The 27,072-nt window shown below is 39.4% G+C and overlaps 1 protein-coding gene across 1 annotated transcript; it reads left to right on the forward strand.

The window, feature by feature from the left end:
• Positions 1-384: 384 nt before the first annotated feature.
• On the forward strand, positions 385-25,787 carry LOC143024589 (protein dpy-30 homolog). Its single transcript, XM_076183425.1, has 4 exons — positions 385-404; positions 6,626-6,677; positions 10,703-10,851; positions 25,160-25,787. Exons 2-4 carry the CDS (start codon positions 6,630-6,632, stop codon positions 25,242-25,244), a joined length of 282 nt encoding a protein of 93 aa, XP_076039540.1. The 5' UTR covers positions 385-404; positions 6,626-6,629; the 3' UTR covers positions 25,245-25,787.
• Positions 25,788-27,072: the final 1,285 nt, after the last annotated feature.

The raw sequence follows: 27,072 nt of genomic DNA on the forward strand, positions 1-27,072 counted from the left end.
AGGACAAGGAACCTGAATGCTATTCATAAAATTCGCCATGCAATCATAGAGGCATATATATAATCTACTATACTTCACATGGCTTTTCATGTGTTATTGTGCAATATACAATACTGGTATGCTCATGTTTTGATATAAATATTTATACAACTATTCATTACACAAACAAAAGACAAACGTCGTCGTTGTTTTATTGTTTACATGAGCCCGCGTCTCTCTAACAAGCAGCCTTCCTTGTGCTGTCTGAATTAGGCACTTGTTTCTATCAGGAGTACTTCAATGATTCTTGCTTCGCAGAACTGGTTTGGGACTTAGTGCAGCTAATATTCGACGAGGTGGTGGTTAAGGACAACTACGGGGAAGGTAATAATGGTGCATGGGGTGGATCTTGTCGGACTTGTGAGGTTTGAAGTTCAATGCAAAGCCCCATACTGTTTATAGTGCCATAGAATATGCATTTTGATTTGTTAAGCTAGATTTACTTTTATGAAAGTGTATGATAGAATAGCCCTTTATCAAATTAGTGACACTATGCGATTACTTAGGAAAAAGGACCCAACCGCTAAGGTTGTCTTGTGTTGTTTGCAAACAAGGTGGCCACAGACCACAGTCCCAGGGCAAAACTTGCATTACATATATTTATTGTTGTCCACAGTTATTAAGCACATAGTTTAATTATTGTTCATGTACTGTTGGACATCATCTTTCTCGCAAAGAATTGTTTCTTTGAAACACAAAGTTATTGAATACCTAGACCCAGTTCAAATATTTTGCAATGAACATTCTAGTATAACCTATCAGTTTCCCGTACCTGTTGTGATTGTGTATCCCGACACTAGCCATAAGTTAGTCTGTTCTCTTGTAGATACTAGTACGATAAGTATCTCTTGATAATCATCAAATGATCAGAAATTCAAATGGATAGAAATACTATACTTACTTGGATATGCATATGTCTAGAAGACCTCTTTACAGCCGAGGTGATCCGCCACTGTTACCATTCCTGGTGTCCAATTTCTTTAAGGTCACCTGGTCTGTTATGGTGTTTGTCGACCGGCATCCAGCAGTGTAGCCTGGTACAGGTGGTTCACCTGGTACTGATGATAGGAATTTATCCAGTCCAGCCCTCAGTCTGTCCACTATGTAGCCGGTGATATCTCTTATATCTCTTGGGAGGATATTAAAGATCTTTGGACCCTCATGGCTCAGGCTATTCATTAGAAGTGTGATGTTTAACTTGTTTGCCGTTTTTTAAATCTTCTAATGGTATTACTTTTAATAGAGTTATGTTTGCCATTTTTTAATCTTCTAATGGAATTACTTTTAATAGTTATTGTTGCCTTTGTTTTCATTGACTAGAGACTTGGTTATTTTTTTTTTTTAGAAGTGCACAGTGTTATAGCATTAGAAAATTAAATGTTAATTATGTAAATTATAATCAATGTAATAGATATTTTTCTTGGTGGAAATCAGTATTGGAAAATGTTGCTAAAAGCTGTGCAGAAATGAAATTGCATCAACTCCTTTAGACACCATCTTTGTTTTGATAGATTTGGAGGTCAGAGATGACAACAGCAACAACCTGATGATATCTGGAAAGACAGGTACCACTTTACTAAATGCTGGTTAGGTTAGGTTAGAATAGATGAATTTATCATACTTTAATTTATTCAACCTCTGCCTCTACCAAAACAAAGATGGGATCTCAACTAATCAAAGCAGCTATGATTATTTGTTCAGATGTCACGATATAGCGTTAGAAAATCAAATATTAATTTTGTAAATTATAATACATGGACGTAATATGTGATTTTCTTGGTGGAAATAAAAATAAAAAAGACCTTGCTACAAGCAAATATACTAACAAATGAAGTCGCTAGCATAGGATCGGGAAGCCATCTTGTCGTTTGTGAAGTGTTGTCTGCCCTGTCCAGTTGAGGCCTGGTGTATGCCTTCGGTACTTCTGCCAGTACCTCGTGAGGTATATATTCTTGAAGGAATGCTATGGAGCTGAAATCCATGCATTCCTTCAAGCTATGAAAAACCTATATACCCCGCAATCAGAAAGAGTGATTGAAAAGGCTGCCAACATCAGTGACGACGGTGATGATTTGGATGACCTTAAATTACAGGTACCGATTTACTAAATACATGTTAGGTTAGGTTCGACGAATTTTTCATCCTTTCATTTCATCGACGTCAGCATCTATCATAACAAACATGGCATACCATTCATCCGGCACGACTTTGTTACTTATGAAATCTGTTTTAGCAACTTTTTTTGTTTTTTATTTCCGCCAAGATAATTGCATATTACATTGAAACATTACAATTTGCAAAATAATTTTCTATTGCTATATCGTGTCCATGTGCACAACTGAACCTTTACCCAGCTATATTTGCTTTTAGCTTTTAGTAATTTTTTCTATCATTAATTTCTGCCAAGAATAACATACTGTATATCATGTTGATTTATAATTTACAATGGCATTATCTTAGTTGTGCACACCTACACAATATAGCATTAGAAAATTAGATATTGATTTTGTAAATTATAATACATGAATGCAATATGCAATTTTCTTGGCGGAAAAAAAAACAAAAAAACTTGCTACAAGCAAATTTACTAACATATGAAGCCGCTAGGATACAGTCCAGATGCCATGCCAGTCCAGTCACTATCAGACAATGGCTTTCACATTGTGGACCAGGTGTTCTTCAACTCCAGGTGACATTAACCCCTTCCATACGGTGACGCCTACGTAGGCGTCATGAGGAGCAAGTGGGTACGCGAGGATGCCGACGTTGGCGTCTTGATTATATTTATTGTAGTTGTACCTGTGTGACCCCCATACTCTGTAAACTGGCTTCATCATGTTTTCTATGGTTATCAAAATTCACGGGCGAAAGAGAAAATGATTAATACAGTGGTGACTTTATTTCTTATAATGCGAGTATTATGATGCAACATCGCACGTGTGGCAGCTAATGCTGCCCACGAGATTTTGGCTCGTATTGAATGGGTTAATAAGCACTGTTACAAAGACAATAGGGCTTCCTTGGACTTTATGAGAGAACACAGGGTTGTGCCATCGTCTTTTAGTTGCTCAAGGTACAATAATAATCAGGCCATCAGCATCCATGATGATGAGGGCAACCAAGATGATCTTTAGAATTTGAGGTACCGAATCACTAAACATTGGTTAGGTTACATAGGTTAGGTTAGAATAGACTAATTTATCATCCTTTCATTTCTTCAACCTCAACACCTATCAAAATGAACATGGCATATCATTCAACTGCTGCGACTTTGTTTGTTAGAAAATAGTTTTGAGCAACTTTTTTGTTATTGATTTCCACCAAGAAAATTGCATATTGCGTTGATCTATTATAATTTACTAAATTAATAATTAATTTTCTGTTGCTATATCGCATAGGTGTACACAACTAAAATTTGATCTTCACGACATTATTTAATATTCTGTTGTTATATTGCATAGGTGTGCACTTCTAGAAATTTACTGAAACTTGTACCTCTGCAGAAGCTGGCATTGGTCCTTGGGTCCTCTTATAGATCTATGCAAAGAAACTTTAGACTGTTGTGTGCATTGTATTAGTGCATATATAGGATTGGAGCTCTGCTTGTGTGGTCCAGTCTCTTTACCTCTTCTTATTAACTCTGTTTATGTTTTTGGCCAGGATTGTTTTCATCCAGCTTGTTCTATAAATCTACAAATCTATACAGAAAGCTATACTTCCAAATGTCATTCAGACAAATTTGCTCTCAATTTTTTGTTATGTCCTCTTGTTAATCTTTCATCCCATACCAGCAAATCCTCTTTCTCCATTTTTTTTTTCTGTAGTTATCCATTATGTGCTGCAATGTCTTGCTTTCAAGTAGCTGTATTGAGTGTCAAAACAAAGAACAGAGGATGACACCGTTCCAAGAAGACAGATGACAGTTATCCACACTTTGCTAAAGACGTCAAAGGGACTCGAGCAATCCCATCTATTCAAAGAGGTACAAGTCCAGCATCTGGTCTCCAATTTGGGCTAGAATGACTTGAGTGGACTTACCTTAGAGACTTGGACCTACCTGGAGGCTGTTGTCAGTGACCTGAAGGCAGGTCTTCTGCAGAAGACACCAGGGACGATGAATTGATTGCTATCATGTCACCTTTTTGCTCTTCTGATTTTAGAAGTCCACGTTTTCATTCTTTCCTCAGATGTGTTGTCATTCAGACCTGGGATAATCTTGGTTGCTCGCTTTTGGATTCACTCCTTTTTTTCTTGTATCTTTTATTAGGTTAGTGATGGAGTTTGGGAGGATCTGTGAAAGAAATCTGAAAGTAAATGTGGGCTAAAGTAAGTGTATTTTCTTTAGAAGTGCACACCTACATGATGAAGCATTAAAAAATTAGGATGAGATGGATGGATGTGGTAAAAGGGGCATTGGGAAAGAGGGGAATGTCTGTAGATGAAGGACAGGAGAGGACAAAAGGTAGGGGTGAATGGAGAATGGTTGTGTATGGATGATGCTGTGATGCATGAGGGGGAGTGGGTGGGGGAGTATGTAACAGTAAGAAATAAATTGATGCAGCCCAAAGGGATTTCTCCCTGTCTTCTCCTTTTCTGCATGAGAGGACGGAGAGGGTGGTCACCGATTTAATGAAGCGGTCTTGCTGTGGATGTGCTGTGTCTTGCAACACTGCTTCTGACCCAGAGCAGTGGACAAGATGCAGGGAAGACCCGTCATCCAGGAGGTGCCAAGATAAGAGGGAGGGGAGAGGAGTATGTAGGGGATGGAAAGGGTGGGCGTGGTTTCTATGCCTTTGTATTTTGGCTACCTCCCTTATAAGGGGGAAAAGCCTTTGGTATATGTATGTATGTAGACATTGATGTATTATGATTTACAAAATTAATTTAAAATCTTCTACTGTTATATTGCACAGGTATGCACTTCTAAAAAATTACCAAAGTGATTATATTTACAAGGGCTGACGGTAGATCAGGGTGAGAGGTTGGAGGAAGTGGAGAGCTTGAAATATTTGAGGTCACACTTAAGAATGGAGGGGTTGAGGTGAATTATGGAGTAATGGAAGTAAATAAACGTCAATCAATCCATCCATTGTCCCAAGTCTGTTTTGCAGGAGACCCACAGCTTCCTAGTAACTAGCATCAGCCGCTTGACTGGTCCATAACTCACTCATGGAAGAATTATTGTGTTGTCTGGATATGGCTAGGATGGAGTAGTGGAAGATGAGATGTTTGGTGGTTATATGTGGAGGAATTTGTTTCTGTGTTGAGGCTTATTATGTGTTTGTTTTGTCTTAAAGTAAATGTGAGTAAAAGTAAGGTGAGATGTGTAAAGGAAGAGGATGACAGAAAGTTGGAAGTAAGTCTTAAAGGAGAGAGGCTGGAAGAAGTGGATAGCATTAAGTATTTGGGATCATATGTGGCAGGAAAGGGAGGAGTGGAGGTGGAGGTAAATTATAGATTGAGAAAAGCAAGTAATTGTCTTGAGGGATTAAAAAATGTCTTAAGAAATAGACACCTGGAAATGGATGCAAAGAGGGTATTATATGGTATTGTAGGTTAAATGGAGGAGAAAAAAGTGAAGGAGGCAGAAAAGTGCTAAAGGTGTGTAAAGTAGATAAAAATATACCAGGCAAAATTATGAACAAGAAACGGTAGAGGAAGAATGGGTATGTTTTAAGGAGGAATTGTGCTAAAGTGTGCATCAATGGTATTGGGATAGGGAGGATGGGAGGGAACAGAAGAGGCAGCAAAAAGTTGGGATGAAATGAAGATGGTGTTGGCAGAAGTGATTGTGCCCACAGCATGTTATAAAATGAAGACTCGGAATTGGAAGTAGGCAGGAAGGAGGAACCTAGTGTGTACAATGAGAGGTGTTCAAAAAGTGTGATGGTGGCTATGAGAATGGATAGAGTGAGAAATGTAAAGGCTAGGCAAAGAGCAGGGATGGAAAGAGAGCTGGCAGATAGGGTTGACTAAAGAATGCTGAGATGGATTTGTTATGTGGAGGGGCTGGATGAAGTAAGGCAAGTAAAAAATGTGTAAAGCAGAAGTGGATGGAGGGAACTCCAGGGGAGGACCAAGAATGAAGCGGATGGATAGGGTGAATGGGTCATCAAATGCAGGAGAAATGTCTGTTGTGCGAAAGAGATGTGAATAGAGAATAGTTAAATGGATATGGCATAGTTCAAAGGGCTTTCTTTTTGTCTACTACTGTATATTTCTTGGAAAGATGAAGTAGGGGTTGCCATGAAAGGAAGCAGTGGGGGTTAACAAGTACTGGCTGTCAGGTCCAGCTATGGAGTGTGTCTTGCAGGATTGCCTCTGACCTGAAGAGTGTGAGAAGAACCAGAGAGAATCCTTTATCCATGAGGAGCTAAATTGAGAGGGAGAATAAATGGGTATAGGGTGAGTTTATACTTTTAACTTTGCCATGTCCCAGATATGGGGAAGAAAGATTTTTGGTATGTGTGTGTGTACCATTTCTTTCAAACAAGTCTTTACAATGTATCACAAAAACTGAATGCTTAAGGATTGACATTTCATTATTTAAGTAGATTTGGAAAATGATTTCTGATTTGTTTTGCAGAAGGATGGACTCCGAAGCAGAGTCATCTGACATTGTAAGTGATGCTATTGAGGTACGTAGTTTTGACAAATTGCAACTTCACTAATGGGGTCAGCAGGTGTTAGTTTATAGTTTAGAGTTTATTTCAGTCCACATATAAAAGAAAAAAAAAAGGCAATCAATGACTTCATAACATATTTTTAATATCAGCATCTTTAGTAAAAATACAAAAATTTTGACAGGTATCCCAAGTGTGATTTGTAGGTAAATTTTTAAATCCATATTGACGTGTTGTTTACAAATGACTGCTATTACTTGCAGTTGTAGTTCATTCATAACCCCATGTTGATCCGACAATTAAGTTTTACCCACAGATTCTTAGATCATCGCTGTGAATTAAAAAAAAATATAAAGTAAAATAGAAAAATGAAAATATAAAAGAAGCAGAAATTGGTGGATGAAAAAGTAGGTGAGATTTTTCATCCATAAATTGGTAGTTAGTCCGTGAACTTCAAGATTAGTGGAGAGAATTATATATATATATATATATATATATTTATAATTTTGTTTCAGTTTGATTTTTACTGGTCATTGATTTGATTTTTTATGTTCACTTGATAGTTTCATGTGTATATATATATGATTGTGTGTGTATATTCATTCATTATGTACATAGGTAAATTTCTAATTACTTAATGTGTATTTTTACATATACAATCTTGTCTACAGTCAGCATGGATTGTATTGCATACTTGGGAAATGTATGTGGATTTTTTTTTATCAAATTATTTTAAAAATTACAAAAAATAATTAAACCCTTATGCCATCAATGCTACTTCCCAATGGGGAAGCCCTTGATGACCTGCTGGAGCCTCTTGGTGACAGAATTGGCCAAATTCTGACAGTGGGAATCAGGAATTTCCTCCCACATCTTCTGGATGGCTATCTCAAGCTCGGGAATTGTAGACATGTCCTTCTGTCGAAGGTGTGCCTTCATGATGCCCCATAAGATTTCTATGGGGGAAATGTTGGGTGATTGACGAGGCCAATTCTCTATATAGTCGACCTCACTATCACTGAGCCATTTTTTGGCCATTCGTGAGGTGTGGCAAGGGGCACCATCCTGCTGAAAGATCTTGCACCCGGTTTTCGCAAAACACTCCCCTAGATTCGCCTGCAGAAGGTTAATATAGCACTCAGAGTTGACAGTCTGGCCCTTAGGGAGTATTACAAGGTTCCCTTCCCCAAACCACCAAAGCCAAGGGTGCCCCACACTATAAGATAGGGTGGGTAATGCTTGTCGCCGTCAAGTGTGGGTCACATGCTGACACAGTAAGAGAGTCCCACACCTTCATTCCTTTGCTCTCATTTATACAAAAGGTCGCTTTGTTGGTCCAAAGGACCTTACACCACTGAATAAGGTCTCAGTCTATATGATACCTGGCAAATTGGACATGGTGGCGCCTTTGTTTTGCAGTGATGAGGGGCTTCATATATGCTTTCATTTTTGAGTAATTTAACTTTCTGAATATTTTCCTGAATTGTCCTGATGGAGACATCATGGAGAAGCGTAGGGATCTTCTCCTTCAATTCCTTTTTACTTGTAGAAGGGTTAAGGTCCAACTGACATTTTACAAGAAGCCTTAATGCCTTCGGGGAAATCTTCAGGACCTTGCCTCCAGCATTAATCATTGTACTGAAGTGGTTAACATTCTCCTCTCTCATCACAGATGTACTTTGGTATATCCCACTGCCTTGGTCAAAGCCTTATCCTCTTCTACATATAACATCGTGCATAGTGCCTTTGTGCACTATAGCACTTCCTCCTTATAACATATCCGTTTTTCCACTATATTCCACAAGTCTCGCATTTGCCTGGTATTTTTTCCCTTTTTCCTTGTTCATTATGCATACTTTCAGCACCTCCCTACCTCCCTTCCTTTTCTTTATCAGTTATACATCCACTCTTGATCTTCCATCAGATGATCAGATATTCCACCTATCTCTTCTCAAAACACTTTTATGTCCAGAACTTTTCCAGTTCTTCTGTGCAGCACTACTTTAATCCATTAATGCCCTCTTTATCTCTCCCCCACCTACCACCTTGTCTCATTTGTACTTATATTTATCTACCTTTTTGAACACTGCTAACATCATATCCCTTTCAATACAAATCTTCTGTCTACTATAATTCTTTTTTGCTACACCAGACCTCCCCACTGTTCCATCAGTTGGCTCACTTCCTACTTTAGCATTAAGATCCCTCAACACCACTATACCAACCAAATTTTCACACACTTGTATAAGTTATTCCAGAAACTCATTTCTTGTCACATTTTATGTACAAAAAATTCTGTCCTATATAAGCTACAGCAAACACCACCTTGTTGAAAAAATTGATATGGGAAAAGGCAAGGTAATAATAGTAACTGTAGCCTGAAGTTCCACCAAGTGGAAAACCCACAAACTCACAATGGCTGGCAACGGTCCTAGGGCCCCCCAACAGATTTCTCTGGGAAGAAATTTTGGACAGTTACCGGTGTTGTATTGGTGTGGGACTGTTTGTCACCAGCTGAAAGTGGTAGGAAAAGGGAAGGAGTCACTGGTTGTCAGCTTCCATGTGAGAAAAGGTGCAAGAAATACAGTTGAAGTTGAGAAAGATTTTGGGTCCAGTCAAGAGACTAAGTGTCAGCCCCTTGGGGGCTGGAAGTGAGGGGGTTGACAAGTTTTGCAAATGGGCAGGTGTACTGTCTATCGTGCTGGACCATCACACACAGATGTCTGTCATTGGTCACAAAGGTAGTGATGTAATTGCAGGAGGAAAATCTAAGGTATTGTTTGCTGAAGAAATGTGGTGTTCTTTCTACTATTTATTCTTTAAGAAGGTAGTATAGTTTATAGTTTTGTTATTACTAGTGCCTGACAGTTTTATTCAGTAGATAAAAACCACAGATTCAAGATTGACGGATTCAAGGTAAATTGAGATCCCTGTAGGAATGTACAGTAGATCCTCGTTTTACGCAGGGGTTAGGGACCGGGAACCCCCGCGTAAAATTCCGCCACTGAAGGAGATATACCAAAACAATCATTAGAACCCAAATAATTTTATTTCCACAATGAATTGCCATATTGAACAAAATAATACAATAGAAAAATAGGAAAACAATACAATACAAACAAAAGAACAAGAAAAAACAGTGCATGAAATGAATATATGTAGAAGGGGTAGTAGTCTAGGTAGCAGTCTAGTCGGACTCGGCATCAGAATTAGCTGGACCACCACGTTTCTGTAAAAACATGGTGATGGGCAATTGTACTCGGCGCTTTTTCATGTCCTGCAAAACGGCTTTGTAGGGCGCCATAACACTGTCGATGCCATTCTGCGCCGCAATTGCCCTCACCATGGATGTGTCAGTCTCATAAATGGCAGCCTTGAGAGCGGAGGCCTGTCGTATCAAGGCTGCCAATGAGTCCAAAGTTAATCCTTCCTGTGGCTGGCTTTCTTCTTCAACATTGCCCTTCTCCTCCTCCTCCTCCTCCTCACTGGCCCGTAAAATCAACAACCACGTTCTGAATTTTCCGCCTTCATGCCCACAACGCCAGCAAACTCAACACAAACAACTTGCTGACTCTTAGCCACAAAACTAATCGAGTCAGGTAACTCGATTGATTAACCAAATTAAAATGAAATCTATTTTATATTGTCACAATAATAAATTTAGAAAAAGAAACAATGATTAGCTGTCGCCTATATATATATATATATATATATATATATATATATATATATATATATATATATATATATATATATACAAAAACCCAAAAATCCGCGTAAATTCAAAACCACGCATATAAAAATCCGCGTAAAACAAGGGTCTACTGTACTTCAAATGAATAAGGATAGTCAGTTAGCAAAATTTAAATATTACGGTTTTCTTGGTTGAATAGGTTAATTTGTAATGGTCTGTTTAAGTGTCATATTTCAATAAATCTTGATGATAAGTATGCACTAATTTTTTATTTTTTTGTGAAGGCTTAGTATGTGCTCCAAACTGAATTCATCAACCTCATGCAGACCTTCCCTGAATTGTGCAGAAGGCAAGCGGAGGTGGTGGTGAGAGCAACGGAGAAACTACAGCGAAGAAGGCACGAATTGATTTGAGTTCCCTCTCAACGAGACAGTATCTGGATCAGACAGTAGTTCCCATCCTTCTAATGGCTATCACACAACTTAACAAAGAAAGGTCAGTTTCTTGGTTGATATAACTTCATGAGCTCAAGTCATATTTGTGAGTTAGTTTTTGGAGTTTAATTTCCATAGATCAGATACTTGAGTTCAGATCAATTTATTAGCTTAAGTCATCCCATGAGTTCATGCTATTTTCACTCGTAGCTGGTCAGTATTATTCCAGAAGCTAAGGTGAGTTTAGTATATACCAGTTTGTAACCCTCGGTTAAACATTAGCACCATTAATGAATCTTAGTGGTTGATAGACTATTATTTGTCTATTATTTGTCAGTTGTAATGACTTACCTTTTTATGGTGCTTGGTTCATGGTACCAGATTAGCCCATAAGTCACTAAAGAAAGAAATATATTTGAGTATAGCTAGTATGGGGCAGCATGAGATTTTGTTCCCACCATGTGATGGTTGTATGTTGAGCAGTTTTTCTATAGCCAGGCCTATTTTGTAGAGAAGAAGAGGTAAAAGGTGTAGATGGAGAGATGATAGTGGGAGAGAGAGAGAAGTAAGAGGAAGATGGGCAGAGTATTTTAGGGAGTTGCTAAATGTGGAGGTATGGAAGGCAGATGTGGAGGGAGTGAACATGAAGGGACATCCTAGGATGAGGTGGATGGATGGGGTGAAGGGGGCTTTGGGGAAGAGGGGAATGTCTGTTGAGGAAGGACGGGAGAGGACAGAAGACGGGTGAATGGAGAATGGTTGTATATGGATGATGTTGTGATGCATGAGGTGGAATGGACGGGGAGATGGGGGGTGAGGTAGTATGTGTGAGCAAATTTTGATGCAGCCCAAAGGGATTTCTCCCCGTCTTCGCCTTTATGCATGGGGGGACGGAGAGGGGGGGGTCGCCGATTTAATGAAGCGGCCTTGCTGTGGATGTGCTGTGTCTTGTGACACTGCTTCTGACCCAGGGCAGTGGAAAAGGTGCAGGGATGACCCGTCATCCAGGAGGTGCTAAGATGAGAGGGAGGGTGGAGGGGTGTGGAGTGTATTCAGGGATGGAATGGGTGGGAATGATTTTATGCCTTTTCCTTTTTGGCTACCTCCCTTGTAAGGGGGAAAAAGCCTTGGTATATGTATGTATGCTAAATGTGAAGGAGGATAGGGAGAGAAATGTGGTTGTAGTGGGAAGTGCCCAGAAAATGACAGTGATGAGTGAGGAAAATGGAGAAGGAATAAGGAAAGATGAGGTGAAGGCAATTGTTAAGATGATGAGAGCAGGTAGGGCACCTGGGTTGGTGCGTGTCATGCAGAATGTCTAAAAAAGGGAGGTACAGTGATGGTGGACTGGCTGGTGAAGTTATTCAATGTTTGTTTAAGAGAGGGTAGAGTGCCGGAGGACCGGAGGAGTGTCTGTATAGTTCCACTTTATAAGGGAAAGGGGGACAAGTATTAGTGTAGTCGTTTCAGAGGGAGCAGTTGTTGATTGTAGTTGGGAAGGCTTACGGGAGGATTGGGAGAGGAAGAGAGGGAGTAATTGGTGTGGAACAGTGTGGGTTTAGGACAGGTAGGGGTTGGGTGGATCAGGTTTTTGTGGTGTTATGTCTCATGTTTGGATTTGCACCGGTTTGTCTCATGCTTGGGAGGGCTCTAAGGTCGTCTGCTTGTTTATTTAGATCTGGGCTTAACTCCTTAATATATAATGCTTCTAAAATTGGGAGCCGACTATCGTCATGAGACAAACCGGTGCAAATCCAAACTTGAGACATAACACCAATATGGGACAAAACGCCACCAGTGCAAACACAAAACAAAACGCCATAACCACAAGCATGCCACATTCCGCAACAACACGCACCCGGAGGCTCTCCTAGTGCACGTGACATTTCGTCACTGCCCGAAATACCGGGTGACCTCCCCTAGAGTGTTCAGCCAGTAAGAAGGCTTAGTATAAAACTTAGAACTTTCATAAGACTCATCAGATTAATTATTATCCAATAAGATAGTACATCCCAATAGCTACTGAGGAAGGGTCTAGAACCCAAAATCGCGATCTAGCTAATATGACTACATACAGCCAAGTCATAAATTTCCTTTCTAAGGAACATAAATATATAATAAGGTATATGGAAAATACCTATAAGAAAATAATTAATGCAAAACTAGCCATCACTTTTAATGATATATGCATTAGAGAAAAACTCCTGCCCAAATACACTGATAATATATATGTGTATGTATGTATGTATATATGTATGCATATATGTATACACGTATGCATATATGTATACATATGTGTATATATATATGCAAGAACATAAGAATGAAGGAAACTACAAGAGACCATAAGGCCTACACTAGGCAATTCCTTGTCCATTACTACCTGTCATCCCCATCCATAAATTTGTCAAACCTTTTCTTAAAAACAACCGATAATTTCAGCACTTCATGGTTCTAAGTGTATTCCATTCGTTGACCACTTAATCGGTAAACTAGTTTTTGCCCATTTCCTTCATAAATCTAAATTTGTGACCTGCCCAGTTTTCTTTGTATGATGACCTTGTTTGTGTCACCCTTATTAAAGCCTTTGAGTCACTTGAACACCTGTATTAGATCACCCCACGCTCTTTGTCTTTCCAGCAAGTGTAAGTTATTGTGCTTAAGCCTGCTCTCTTAATGTAAATTTCTGAACCCATCTATCATTTTGGTCATTCTCCTCTATACTGATTCTAGTGAATTGATATCCATTCTATTGGATAGAGACCATAGCTGTACTGCATACTCAAGGATGGGTCTAACTAAAGCCAGATAGAATTTGATAATTGCCTCTGCACTCTTATTCATAATGGTTCTAGCAATGAAACCTAATGTTCTGTTACCTCTATTCCTGGCACTAATTCACCTTTTCCTGGATTTAAGGTCATGACTCGCCAGAACTCCCAAATCTCTCTCGCACTCCGTTTTCTCTAGAAAAGTGTTGTCTAAGCTAGACCTGCTTTCTGGGTTGTGTAAACCTATGTTTAACACGCTGCATTTTAAGATATTGAAGTCCATTTGCTATTTCACCGACCATGTGAACAATTTGTTAAGATCCTCCTGCAGAATCTTGTCATCTTCTCCTGACCTAATGAGACATACAATTTTAGTGTTGTCCGCTAACTTACTAACATCACTATTAATCCCTTTGTCCAAGACGTTTATACACATAATAAACAATAAGGGACCCAAAACTGTACTATAGGGACACTAAAAACACTCCCCCATTTGGATTTTACACCATATATGATGACACACTTGTTTTGTCACTGATCTAAGCTCTAATCCATTCAAATTCTTTTCTTCCTATGCCATGGGCTTTGACTTTATTTAGTAGTCTGGTCGGATACCTTGATGAACGCTTTACTAAAGTCAAGGTAAATAATATCGTAATTGTCATTGTTATCGGATGCCTTGAAGACATTAGTGTAAAAAGATAGAAGATTAGTTACACATGACTTACCCGTGGAGAACCCATATTGTGAGATGAATCGAGTTTCTCAATGTTATCTTCGATTCTATGAGCTATTACTGATCCAAGCATTTTACCTACAACTGATGTCAAACTGATTGGCCTGTAGGTGCATATAGAAAATTTATTTCCCTTTTTGAAAGCGGGAACAACATTTGCTTGCCCCCAAGCAATGTGCACAAAATTGGTGTCTTCCAACATATTAGATATTTCTGTTAGCTGGTCAGAGATTTCAAATTTACACTCTTAAAGCACTCTTGGAAAAAATTTCATCTGGACCAGGGAATTTTGTAGCTTTAAGTCTATCAATCTGTTTGACTACTTCTACCTTACTATTGCTGATGTTAGTCTACTTCCTTCATCCCCACTAAAAATCGGTTCTCAGCCAGGTACCATATCTATCCTCTTCTTATAAACACCATGAGAAAATATTTGTTAAACACCTCATTCATTTTTTTCTTTTTTCTTTTTTCTTTTTTTTCTTTGAATCTATCATGACATCATCATTTTTAATTGGGCCTATCCTTTTCTTATTTTTGTTCTGTAGAGATGAAAGAAGCCCTTTGGGTTGGATCTCACTTGTCTGGCAACCTTAATTTTGTAGGTACGTTTCTCTGTGTACATGTTCTTTTTAACCAGTCTAGCCATATTTATATTTAGATTTAAGGTGCGTTTTTTAGACCTAAGGTGTGTATATATATATATACATATATACATATATATACATATATATATATATATACATATATACATATATACATATATATATATATATACATATATACATATATACATATATATATATATATACATATACATACATATATACATACATATATACATACATATATACATACATATACCAAGGCTTTTTCCCCCTTACAAGGGAGGTAGCCAAAAAGGAAAAGGCATAAAATCATTCCCACCCATTCCATCCCTGAATACACTCCACACCCCTCCACACTCCCTCCCATCTTAGCACCTCCTGGATGACGGGTCATGCCTGCACCTTGTCCACTGCCCTGGGTCAGAAGCTATGTCGCAAGACACAGCACATCCACAGCAAGGCTGCTTCATTAAATCGGTGACCCCCCCTCTCCATCCCCCCATGCATAAAAGGAGAAGACGGGGAGAAATCCCTTCGGGCTGCCGATTTAATGAAGTGGCTTTGCTGTGGATGTGCTGTGTCTTGTGACACTGCTTCTGACCCAGGGCAGTGGGCGATATGCAGGGATGACCCGTCATCCAGGTGCTAAGATGGGAGGGAGGGGGAGTGGAGTGTGATGGGGATGGAATGGGTGGGAGCGGTTTTGTGCCTTTGTTTTTTGGCCACCTCCCTTATAAGGGGTGAAAAAAGCCTTTGGTATATGTATGTATGAGTTTGGAAAAGGCATTTGACATGATGCTGCACAAAGAATTGATATGGAAGTTATAAGACATAGGAGGCCTTAACCTCTTCCATACGGGACTTAAATCTCGCGGGCAGCAACCAATGCCAGACGTATGACGTAACGAAATAATATTCGCATCATAAAATATAGTCGCCGCTTATATCGATCGTTCTCTCTTTCACCCGCGAATTTTGAAAACCACAGAGAATGGGATTCCGGGCGCATTTGGGAGAATGTAAAAACACAGGGGCGACTACAATAAATATAATCAAGACGCCGATATGGCAGCGTCGCGAATCCACTTGCTCCTCATGACGCCTACGTGTGCGGCACCGTATGGAAGGGGTTAACCTCTTCCATACGGTGCCGCCTACGTAGGCGGCATGAGGAGCAAGTGGATACACGATGCTGCCATATCGGCGTCTTGATTATATTTATTGTAGTTGCCCCTGCGTAATGAAATACTCTCTAAACTGTCTTCATCACATTTTCTATGGTTATCAAAATTCACGGGTGAAAAAGAGAACGATCGATATAAGCGGTGACTATTTTTTATGATGCGAGTATTATGATGCAACATCGTACATCTGGCAACTAATGCTGCCCGCGAGATTTTGGCCCAGAGTGAAGTGGTTAAAGGGAATACACAGAAATGGGTTTAGAAAAAAAAAATCAAGTGATAAGTGTATGAGAATAATAGGGAGAGATAGAAAGTTGGATTGGAGTGAAGTGATCAATCAGTCCATTGCCAGTGGCCTATCATGCAGACAACCTGCAGAAACTGGCAATAACCTTCTTGTAGGTCCACAAGTCATTCAGAGGAGATGTGTTGTTGTCTAGGAATTATTAGTGTGAGGGACTGTAGTATGATGTGTTCTGTATTTACCTAGTTGTATCTTATGGGAAGGGGAACTATGCTTGTGGTGTCCCATCTCTGTATCTCGCAGTGTCAAAATTGTTCTCAAATTTGTGTATGGTTTTTGCACACACTCATTTCACCCAGTTTGTTCCATACATCCATCACTGGAGAAAGCTGTTCTTCTTCAGGTCTCTGTGTGGTGATTGCATCTGGGATAGTTTGAATATATGGTTAGGCTTATTCTATATTAACCCCTTCACTACGGGCCAAAATCTCGCGGGCAGCAGTAGCTGCCAGACGTGCGATGTTGTGTCATAATACTCTCATTATAAAAAATAAAGTTACCGCTGTATTGCTCGTTCTCTTTCACCCGTGAATTTTGATAACCATAGAAAATATGATGAAGCCAGTTTACAGAGTATGGGGGTCATGCAGGTACAACTACAATATATATAATCAAGACGCCGACATCGGCATCCTCGCGTACCCACTTGCTCCTCATGACGCCTACGTAGGCGTCATCATATCGAAGGGGTTAATACTATTTCAATGCTGGATGGTGTCAGCAAGCATGCCAATTCTTGTCAGATGTGGAAGGGTTTTCTCCTGTGGGTCTTATGTCGGGTTGGTGAGTATCTCGCTTGGTCTGTCTTGAAGGGTTGTTAAGTGATCTGCGTGTGGATGATTAGTGTGGTATAGAGGACAGGTTGTCATAAATGTTTGTTGCACTCTGTTGGTGGTGCTTGTGAGATGTGATGTTAAGGATTCTGGCTTAGAATTGTGTTCATCATTTTCATGTGATGTTCTATGGGGAGGAATTTGGTTTCTGTATCCAGGTGTCCAATTGGAGTAGTTTTAGTGCATCCTGTTGTTGTTCTCAGCACTCTATTCTGTAAAGTTGTTTGTGTTCATCATCCAGATTGTTGGGAACCATGCTATGGAGGCATAGTTGATGATTGTTGTAATGAATTGCTTGAAGATAATTATTCAAGTTTGTTGTCCAGAGCCATTGCTTGCAGTGTGTCAGGAACAGGGACATGGGCCTGGCTGAAGGCAAACTCGGGAAAGTTTTGTGAATTTATTTTCAAAGTTGAGCACCTGTGAACAGATATATAAGATAATTTCTGGTCACAAAAGAGGATTTGGGGAGGGGGGGGGTTCTGTGTCTGTCCATGCTGAAGTCTTGGTGCAGGAGGTGGCTGGAGATAGCTTCCTCAGTTCCTGAAGCCATCCATTATGGTTGGGAAGATGGTGGGAGATTCCTCCCTTGGTTCTTGAGGCCGTCTGTCCTTTGAACCTTTTTTTTTTTCCACCCCCAAGAATCTAAACAAAACTTGTGTGAGTCACAATCCACTAACTTCTAGGAAGTCTGTTACAGAATTTCACAATAAAACTGATTCACCTAAAAATGAATATACATGGGAAACATTGATGATATTGTCAGCACCCCAGATGTGAGCATGTCAGTATTTTCTGTCCTTGGAGTTCATATTTGGCTGTTGCTTATTCTGCAACAGCCAAGATTCTTCCTTGTTTCGGGAGCACATCAGTGGCACCATCTGTGTTGTCCATTGGCCACTGCCCTCCTGCCTCCCTGTCTGCCATGTCGCTACCAACATACCATTCCATCTAGGGACCCAGGTAAGGACAACCAGTCGTCCTTGCTGAAAAAGAAAAGACATTGGTGGGTGTACAGTCTTGGGAGCTTATAGGGGCTAGTGATAGTATAGTTGTAGGGGGAGGGGAAGAAGGAGGTTGAGGAGGACAAGGACACTATACCACAACACTCATTACATTTCAATTATTTTGCCTTGCTTGATTAATCGCTTACTTATACAACCCAATCACAATTGGTACCTCGCCACACTCGTTCAATTATGTATTTCACTGCACTGCACTTATTATAGTCACCCTCTCTTTACTTGATTAATTATGAGTATTGCTATACTAAATCACTACACGTATATCACTACACTTAGTATCACTACACTTGTATGATTACACTTATGACACTGCTCTTATGTCACTACACTGTCACAACACTATCACAATTTGGCATTTAGCTTCACTTGGTTAATCGTGTGTTTTACTACACTACACAATTTCATAGTACTTGAACACAGTCAACACTGCACTAATCTTGACACTATCACAAATTTCCATTTTGTTTGAATAATTGTGTTCCTTTACATGATATCACTAATTACACAACTCAATCACAATTTATACCCTGCCACACTTGTCCAATTGTGTGTTTCACAATTGCAATATTATTACAGATTTATTATGTGTTTCTCTACACTTTCACTCTTACAACAGTTTCATTATGTACTTTGCTTGACTGATTCCTATATGACTACAATATATTATATCACTACATCAGGAATTAACACAAATTTTCACTTCACTTAATAAATTATGTGTTGCTACACTATATCACTTCACTTTTATTATAACTCTATACTTTGTCACAATATCATCATAGGTAAGGCACTGCACGTAACACTCCCACAGCACCATAGGTACATAATGTTACAGGTGCTATCACAATACTGAACACCACTGCAACACCACAAGGATGCTATATCCCAGCACTATCACAACACTAAACACTGTCACATCACTGTGGAAACAACACCGTAGATGCACAATATCATAAATACTAATGCAGCACTGAACACTACACTGATCACCACCACAACACTGTAGGTATATGATATTCCAGCACTATCACAACACTGTGGGAACAGCAATGTAGATGCATGATATTGTAAGCACCAACACAGCACTGATCACTACCACAGCACCATGGATACAACACCGTAGGAGCATGATAGACAAGCACTATCGCTACACCGAACACCACCACAACACTGCAGGTGCATGATAACCGAGTAGTAACACAACTCGACACTCGCAACACTGTGGGAACAACACCATTGATACACAATATTATAAACACTAACACAGCACTGAACACCACCACAGCACTGTGGGTGCAATGCTATAGGTGCATATTAAAACAAACACAGCACTGAACCCCACCAAAACACTGCAGGTATACGATATTACAACACTATCACAACACTGTTGGAACAACAATGCATATACATGATATCATAAGCACTAACTCAACACTGAACACTACCATAGCACTGTAGGTGCACAAGCACCATCACTATACTGAACACCAATGCAGGCACATGATTACCACATATGCAAACAGCATATTCACTGTACTGAACTACTGCAGTAAGGTTCACAAGGACTGCTGCCACAACACTAGCTCAAAAAGCTCTACCCTCATGATGCTCTAATGAATTTTACACCACTGCAGTTACGTGAATCATAATATCAAAAACACTGCGATCACTGCACTGAATTCCTTGATACAGTAGACTCCTAACTCAATCTACCACATGTGGCAGCACAAGGTAAAAGGCATCTCAAATTTCACAACACATTACTCTGCATCAGTCAAAGACAATGCAGTAAAAAATTCCCATAACTTGCGAAACAGGATACGTCCTGCCGGAGATGTTGACTCTCTGAGATCCCAGAAACTACTGATGTGTGCAGCTTAGTGAACTCTCATTGACCTCTTATATTCACCAGGATCAGGTCATGACCCTTGCATTAACTGCCCCTTGGGAGACACTCAACTCAACACAGTTGGGGGCTGCAGGTGTTCCAGAAGACTTGTTTTGTCCGATTCAATGTAGCCAGGGCATGACCTCAAGGCAGCTGATGACTGCCAGGTGTTCTTTCAATCCATGTTGGTGAGAAATTAGGTAGTTTGGATGCATCTTTTTCTGTTAGTAAGCTTTCTCTTTGCTTGGATATAATGGGTAGCAGTGAGATTGGGCTGTAGGATTATTTTCTTTTCTCTTTTCTTTATCTGTATATATATATATATATATATATATATATATATATATATATATATATATATATATATATATATATATATACATACACTCATACATTCATATACATGTATATATATAATATATATATATATATATACATATATATTTGTATAATTTCTATTAGATAATACAGCATACTCAGCACTGGAAATCTTCTTCCTTAAACTTTCTATCCTTCTCGCTATTTTCCTTTCTGTAGGAGGAAGGGAGAACACAATATCACCAAATGGAACCATAGTGATTTTGGAAATAAAAACAAATTCATTACTTACAACGTTTCGCCTATACTTTAGGCATCTTCTGGTAATTTAAATTTTTAAATCTACAAATCATGATTATATATACAATGTATACAAAATGAACTAGGATAGGTACTTTTTGTTTAAATTCTTCTTGGCGCCCCGTGGGATGCCCCGAACAGCTCCAGGGTTCCACACATATTTAATTGTATATTAATTGCTGGTAGGTGATTCTTTATTAATACAGCTTCCATACATTCTAATTTTTTCTTATTGGTGTTCATGCTAAAATCGATGTACTACTATTCAAAACTTCCCGCGAAATATTCCGCGGGAAGTTTTGAATAGTAGCACATTCCCCTCTTGCTCAAAGCCCCTTTCACTCCAGCCACCTCTGCCTTCCACACCTCTTTTACTAATCTTCACTCATTCTTTCCATGTGCCCAAACCATCTCAATAATTTTTTATCAGTCATATGTACCAGCTCCCTGTCCACCACTTTTCTTTTTATTGTGGGTATTATATGGAACATTTTCCAGATAGTTGGAATTGTATTTTATAGCCAGAAATGGATGAAGATTCTTAAGGCTTTCACCGCATTTGGGCCCAAGTTTTTAAATTTATGTTCAAAATATTGTCTGGGCCTGTAGCATGAGTTTTTCAGTTTCTATACTCCTTCACCTTTGTTGAAGGGATGATGGTGTCTGTCCCTAGTTTGATTTTGTGTGTCTCTTGTTATTTTCCCATTTTCAGGAGTTGTAGGCTTGAAACTGTTTTGGAAAACTGTCTAGTTATGATATTGCATTGCTGTTTAGGTGATGGAAATTTTCCTTGAGTTCCAAATGAAGTGTCCTTGCTGTGATTGTACTGTCTTGCTGCATTGCTTCTGACCGAGGGCAATGGGCAAGATGCAGGGATGACCCATCATCCAGGAGGAGCCAAGGAAAGAGGGAGGGAGGGAGGGAGGGATGGTGAATGGGAGTGGAGTGGGTGGGAATGAAATGGGTGGGAGTGGAATTATGCCTTTTGACTTTGGCTACCTCCCATGTAAGGGGGAGAATGCCCTTGTATATTTATGTGTATATATGTTATACCGATGCTGTTTGACATGTTATACTGGAACCAGCCACCAACCACTCCACAAGGAGGGAACATGGGCCTGGGTCACTATATACACTGCCAACTTCGACCCAGAATAACATTCCTCTGAAGAAGCTATTTTAAGCGAAACCAGTCAGGAATAAACTCAGTATTCAGATAAAGACCCGTGTTTCCCCCTTCACCTTTCCCATTATATATATATATATATATATATATATGTATATATATATATATATATATATATATATATATATATATATATATATATATATATATATATATATATGCATGCATGCACGCACGCACCAATTGCTTCAGGGATAGGGGTTGGGTTAATTTTGAGTGATATTTTTTATTGTACTCTCTCTCTCTCTCTCTGTCTCTCTCTCTCTCTCTCTCTCTCTCTCTCTCTCTCTCTCTCTCTCTCTCTCTCTCTCTCTATCTCTCTCTCGTATTTTTTCTCTCCACCTATTTATTGTATTTGCCCCCCCTTTTTTTTTCTTCCTCATTATTGTATTTGCTTCCATGCTACAAAGTTCTCTGTAGGGGGCACCATACTAGCAACCCGATAGGGGGAGTTTAGTGATGTTAAATCATGTCATACCATCATTTATTTATCTTATTTTTTCTTTTCTATGGAAGTTAAGGTGGGAAGAGGAAGATGGGTAGATTTTTTAAGAGAAGTGCTGAATGTGGAGGTCAGGGAGGGATGATTATTGCAGCAGGAGGCGTTAGGAAGGTGGTTTTGGTAGGAGAGGAAAATGGCACTGCTATAAGAAAAGATGAGGTACAAAGAACATTAAAAGTATTGAAAGCTGATAAGGCATTTAGGTTAGATGGGTGTCATGCTGAGAGTTTGACTAAGGGAGGAGCAGTTTTAGTGGAGTGGCAAGTGAGATTGTTTAATGTGTACTAAAGTACTTGAAGTGTATGTATAGTTCTGCATTGCAAAGGAAAAGGGGACATAGGAATGTAGTAATTTTAGAAGGATCAGTGTTTATATGAATAGTAAAGCTTGTGTTAGGGTTGGCAATGGTTAGAATGAGTGTTTAGAGGTGAAGGTCAGGTGTTTATGTCACCATGGCTGGGATAGCATGGGAGGTAAATGTGGGGGTGATGGACGGAAATGGACTCTGTTAATGACACTGGAGGGAAATGGGAAGTGAGTCGGTTGTTGTTTTCTGATTATGCTGCATTTGTGGCTGATGTCCGAGAAGGGTCTTAAGATAGTGATAGTTCAGGAATGTATGTGATAGGAAGAAGTTGAATGTAAATTTGTGTAAAAGTAATATGATGAGATGTGCAACGGGTTAGAATGGTAGTCATTTTGAGGTAAGTCCTAAAGGAGGAAGGAAAAAGAAGGCAAGGAAGAGGACAGTTTATTTAAGGTCACAGTGCAGGGAATGGAGGAGTGGGAGTAGAGGTAAATTGTAGAGTGAGGGAAGCATGTAAATGCCTTGGGGAAATGAAAAATGTCTGGGAATTGATACAAAGAGAAGATTGTATAAAGGGTGGTTGTTTTTCCTGCAATGCATTAGGCAGAAACTTGAAACTTTAGGAGGCAGAAAGGAAAAGTTAAGATGTGTTTGAGAAGTATAGTGGAGTTAAAGGACAAATAGTGAGAAATGAGGAGGTGCTGTGTCTTGCTGCATTGGTTCAGAGACAGTGGGTGGAGAAGTGTGGCCCTTTATCCACAAAGAGCTAAGGTTGATGTGAGTGGGTTGGGGTGGGTGCATGCCTTGGCTGGCTTCCTCCTTTAGAAAGGCATAGAAGCCTTTTGGTATATAGATGAACATGTAGATAGACCTGACTCACTCCTGTCATTCTGTTAACTTTCTTGTAAAACATCATTTTACTTATTGTTTTATTTCTTTCATTTATCATAATTGTTAATATATATATATATATATATATATATATATATATATCACTGGTGAGAAATGTACACATTTGTAAATCACAACTAACACCACAGTTGGACAAAAGAAAGAGTTGAGTAAGCAAATCTATATATTTCGATTGCTAACTGCAATCCTCTTCAGTAGTCACTACTGAAGAGGATTGCATACATATACCAAGGCATTTTCCCCTTTACAAGGGAGGTAGAATATAGTCGTCAGTACTGATGAGGATTGCAGTTAACAATATGGTAGTCAGTACTGAAGAGGATTGCAGTTAGTAATTGAAATGTATAGTTTCACTTGTTCAGCTCTTTCTTTTGTCCAACTGTGGTGTTAGTTGTGATATGTATATATATACATATATATATACGTGTGTGTGTATATATTTTTTTCTTCCACTCCAAATTTCTCTACCAAACTCCTACCCCATTTTACATCTGCCATAACCCTCATAAATATGAAGGAATGAATACTACACACTGGAGAATGTCAGATTTCTAGGAAGTCATCCTCTCAGCACCAGGGCTAGTTTAACACCATATGGTAGGTCATTTGTTATACATGAAATGTTGTGAACTGCCAATCAGGATACTTTTACTGCTGCCACTACTGGTATCATACTTTCACTCTTCTAACAGGGTCAAAGAATGAGTCCTCTCTTCTGTTGAAATCTTAGTTCTGCCCATTCTAAATACTGTAGGTAGCTTAAATGTCTCCAGTTGGATATAAGATTGAAATTGTGGGCTCAAAGAGAGACCAATGAGGAACAACCTTCATCTCTGAGAGTCCACAGCTCACTGGTTTAAACCAAGCTGTGGGGTAAAAGATGGAGGCAGGCCCAGATAGCTGACATAATACTAAGCTCCACCCACTTATAGCTGTCTGGAAAAAGTTTATTAAAAGATGATGCCTAAGTCACTGTAAACTTTATTACTGTGCAAAATTGGTAAACATTTAATGAGTGGTCTCTGTATAACTATTCCTGTGTATTCTAAGAAGGTAAATAGTTAGGTAAATACACAAATACAGTGTAATGCCTTATGAAATGTACTTTCCCCTTCCATTAAAATTTTTCATATATCTGCCCAGACATGCCCTGGTATGTCTGCGTCAGCGTGAGCTATACCAGTATTGCGGAAGAGAATGCATCCTTGGCTCATATTGGGCCATCTGCATAACAGTGAGACAAGTTACAACTAACAAAACCTATATCCAGGTTTATTGCTATATAATACCTGTTGATGATGGAACACCAACATGTGTCAATGTTTATTTTGGTTTTCTAATGTCGACATGATGTTGATTAGAATGTAATGGAAGAGCAAACTATCAATCAGAAGAACACTTGGTCCATGATTAGATGGGGCTCCAAATTTCTAGAATAAGTTAAGTGTGTGTGTTTTTTTATTTTTTATTTATATTCTGTATTTGTATTTTGCAGGCCACCTGACCCTATCGAATGGTTAGCAAACTACCTATTGAAGAACAAGTCTCAGTATTCCAATGGAAATTCAAGCAGTAACTGAAATAAGCAAGTGCCTCGCCACATACACACACATCCTACCTAAGCCAACTGCTCTTTCCATTTGCCGACAACCCCATCTTCCCTTCCCATCATCCCTACCCCCCGAGTCAACAGCAGCATCAGCAGCATCAGCCTGTCTCCCCAACCACTCCCATGCACTCATTTTCTCATAACCACAATATTTATTTATTTAAGAAAAAGTGATGAGTATTAGGACTCTTTATTTATGATACCAATAGATATTTTTTTGTTTTGCCTTCATGCACGAAGGAACTGAAAACCTTTTTGTACAAATGATAAGCATCGCTTCGTGAAATACAGTGGAAGTGATGCTCTGCCCCACAATAGTCAGGACTGACAGGTAAAGACAGTAGACACAGATGGTCTCCTTTTATTGCTCCTTGGTTGAGTACCATAAAATAGTTTTAAGATGTTACCACTATTTAATATTTACGTGTTCTCAGCGTCTTCCTCAGTGACCCTTCCTAAGTGTTCAGGTTCTATGTGTATGACCACAACCAACAATAAAATACTGATTTACAAATGTCTGTCTTGCAAACCTTTAATCAGATAAAGCTGTTCATTATGATATATTTGTATTATTGGTTTGCCCTTGGCAGTTAATCATGTGAAGAATTTTGACAACATTTTGTGGAAATGTTTTCTCTAGGCCACAGAACTCCAATTAAGTGTGATAGAATAAAAATTTGTAATTCTGAAAACCAAATTTGTTGTTCCTTCCATGTTGATCCACAAGGAGTTAAGATGGAAGGGACAGCAAGTGGGTGTCCAATGGGAAAATGATGGGCCATCCCCTTACAAGGGGGAAGGAATTTTTGGTATATGGATGAAAACAAAGGAACCTAACCATAAATTACATTGAGTGAGTTACAGTGACAAAGCATACTGACAAAAAACCTTTTAAGTCAAATGGAAAAATAAAAGGAGCTATAACATTTAGCACAGGTGTTTATCCAAATGAATTTTAAAACTTCAATCAATCAGTTGGTCCATTCTCTCAGGTCCAACAAGGGAAGGCAAAGGATGGATGCGGTGAAAGGGGCCTTAGGTGCAAAGGAAATATGCGTTGGCTTGGGACGGGAAAGCACAAGAGAGGTGTGAGTGGAGAGTGTCTATGTTAGAGTAAAATCTCTACTCATTGAGAAATTATGGTACTTTGTGAACATGACCTCCTTTGTTTTTCCCTTGAAACTGGCCTGTACTGCTTTTGAGGTGAGGTAGTATGTGTGAGCAAAATTTGACACAGCCTGAAGGGATTTCTCCCCGTCTTCTCCTTTTATGCATGGGGGGACGGAGAGGGGGGGTCGCCGATTTAATGAAGCGGCCTTGCTGTGGATGTGCTGTGTCTTGCAACACTGCTTCTGACCCAGGGCAGTGGACAAGGTGCAGGGATGACTCGTCATCCAGGAGGTGCTAAGATGAGAGGGAGGGTGGAGGGGTGTGGAGTGTATTCAGGGATGGAATGTGTGGGGATGATTTAATGTCTTTTCCTTTTTGGCTACCTCCCATGTAAGGGGGAAAAAGCCTTGGTATATGTATGATTCCCATGCGAGTTGTAAAAGGTAACAAAGCGAGATGGAGCGATGGGACCAGTTATGCTGCTGTGTAACTCATCCTACAAGAAGTCAAGGTGTAAGCAAGGAGATTTCCAACCAAAACCCTAAAGTTCGGGTCATTAACTGTGCATGGTTGTGGTACAGAATGTGTTAGTAGAAGAGAAAAGGTGACCATATGTGGATTAGTTGCAAGGTAGGACTAGGGAGCATATGAGAGGAACAATAAGTAAAGTGAAACAAGGTGAAGGAGGC

This window comes from Oratosquilla oratoria, chromosome 4 (genome assembly GCF_046742065.1).
Source record: "Oratosquilla oratoria isolate Oo_2021 chromosome 4, ASM4674206v1, whole genome shotgun sequence".
NCBI classification, from domain to species: Eukaryota; Metazoa; Arthropoda; class Malacostraca; order Stomatopoda; family Squillidae; genus Oratosquilla; species Oratosquilla oratoria.

What these genes read in the sequence shown, in the direction of transcription:
- LOC143024589 (XM_076183425.1), top strand. Translation starts at nt 6,630, where the DNA reads ATGGACTCCGAAGCAGAGTCATCTGACATTGTAAGTGATGCTATTGAG. An exon ending in TTGTAAGTGATGCTATTGAG is followed by an intron (nt 6,678 to 10,702) that starts GTACGTAGTTTT and finishes TGAATTGTGCAG; the next exon opens with AAGGCAAGCGGAGGTGGTGG. An exon ending in ACACAACTTAACAAAGAAAG is followed by an intron (nt 10,852 to 25,159) that starts GTCAGTTTCTTG and finishes TGTATTTTGCAG; the next exon opens with GCCACCTGACCCTATCGAAT.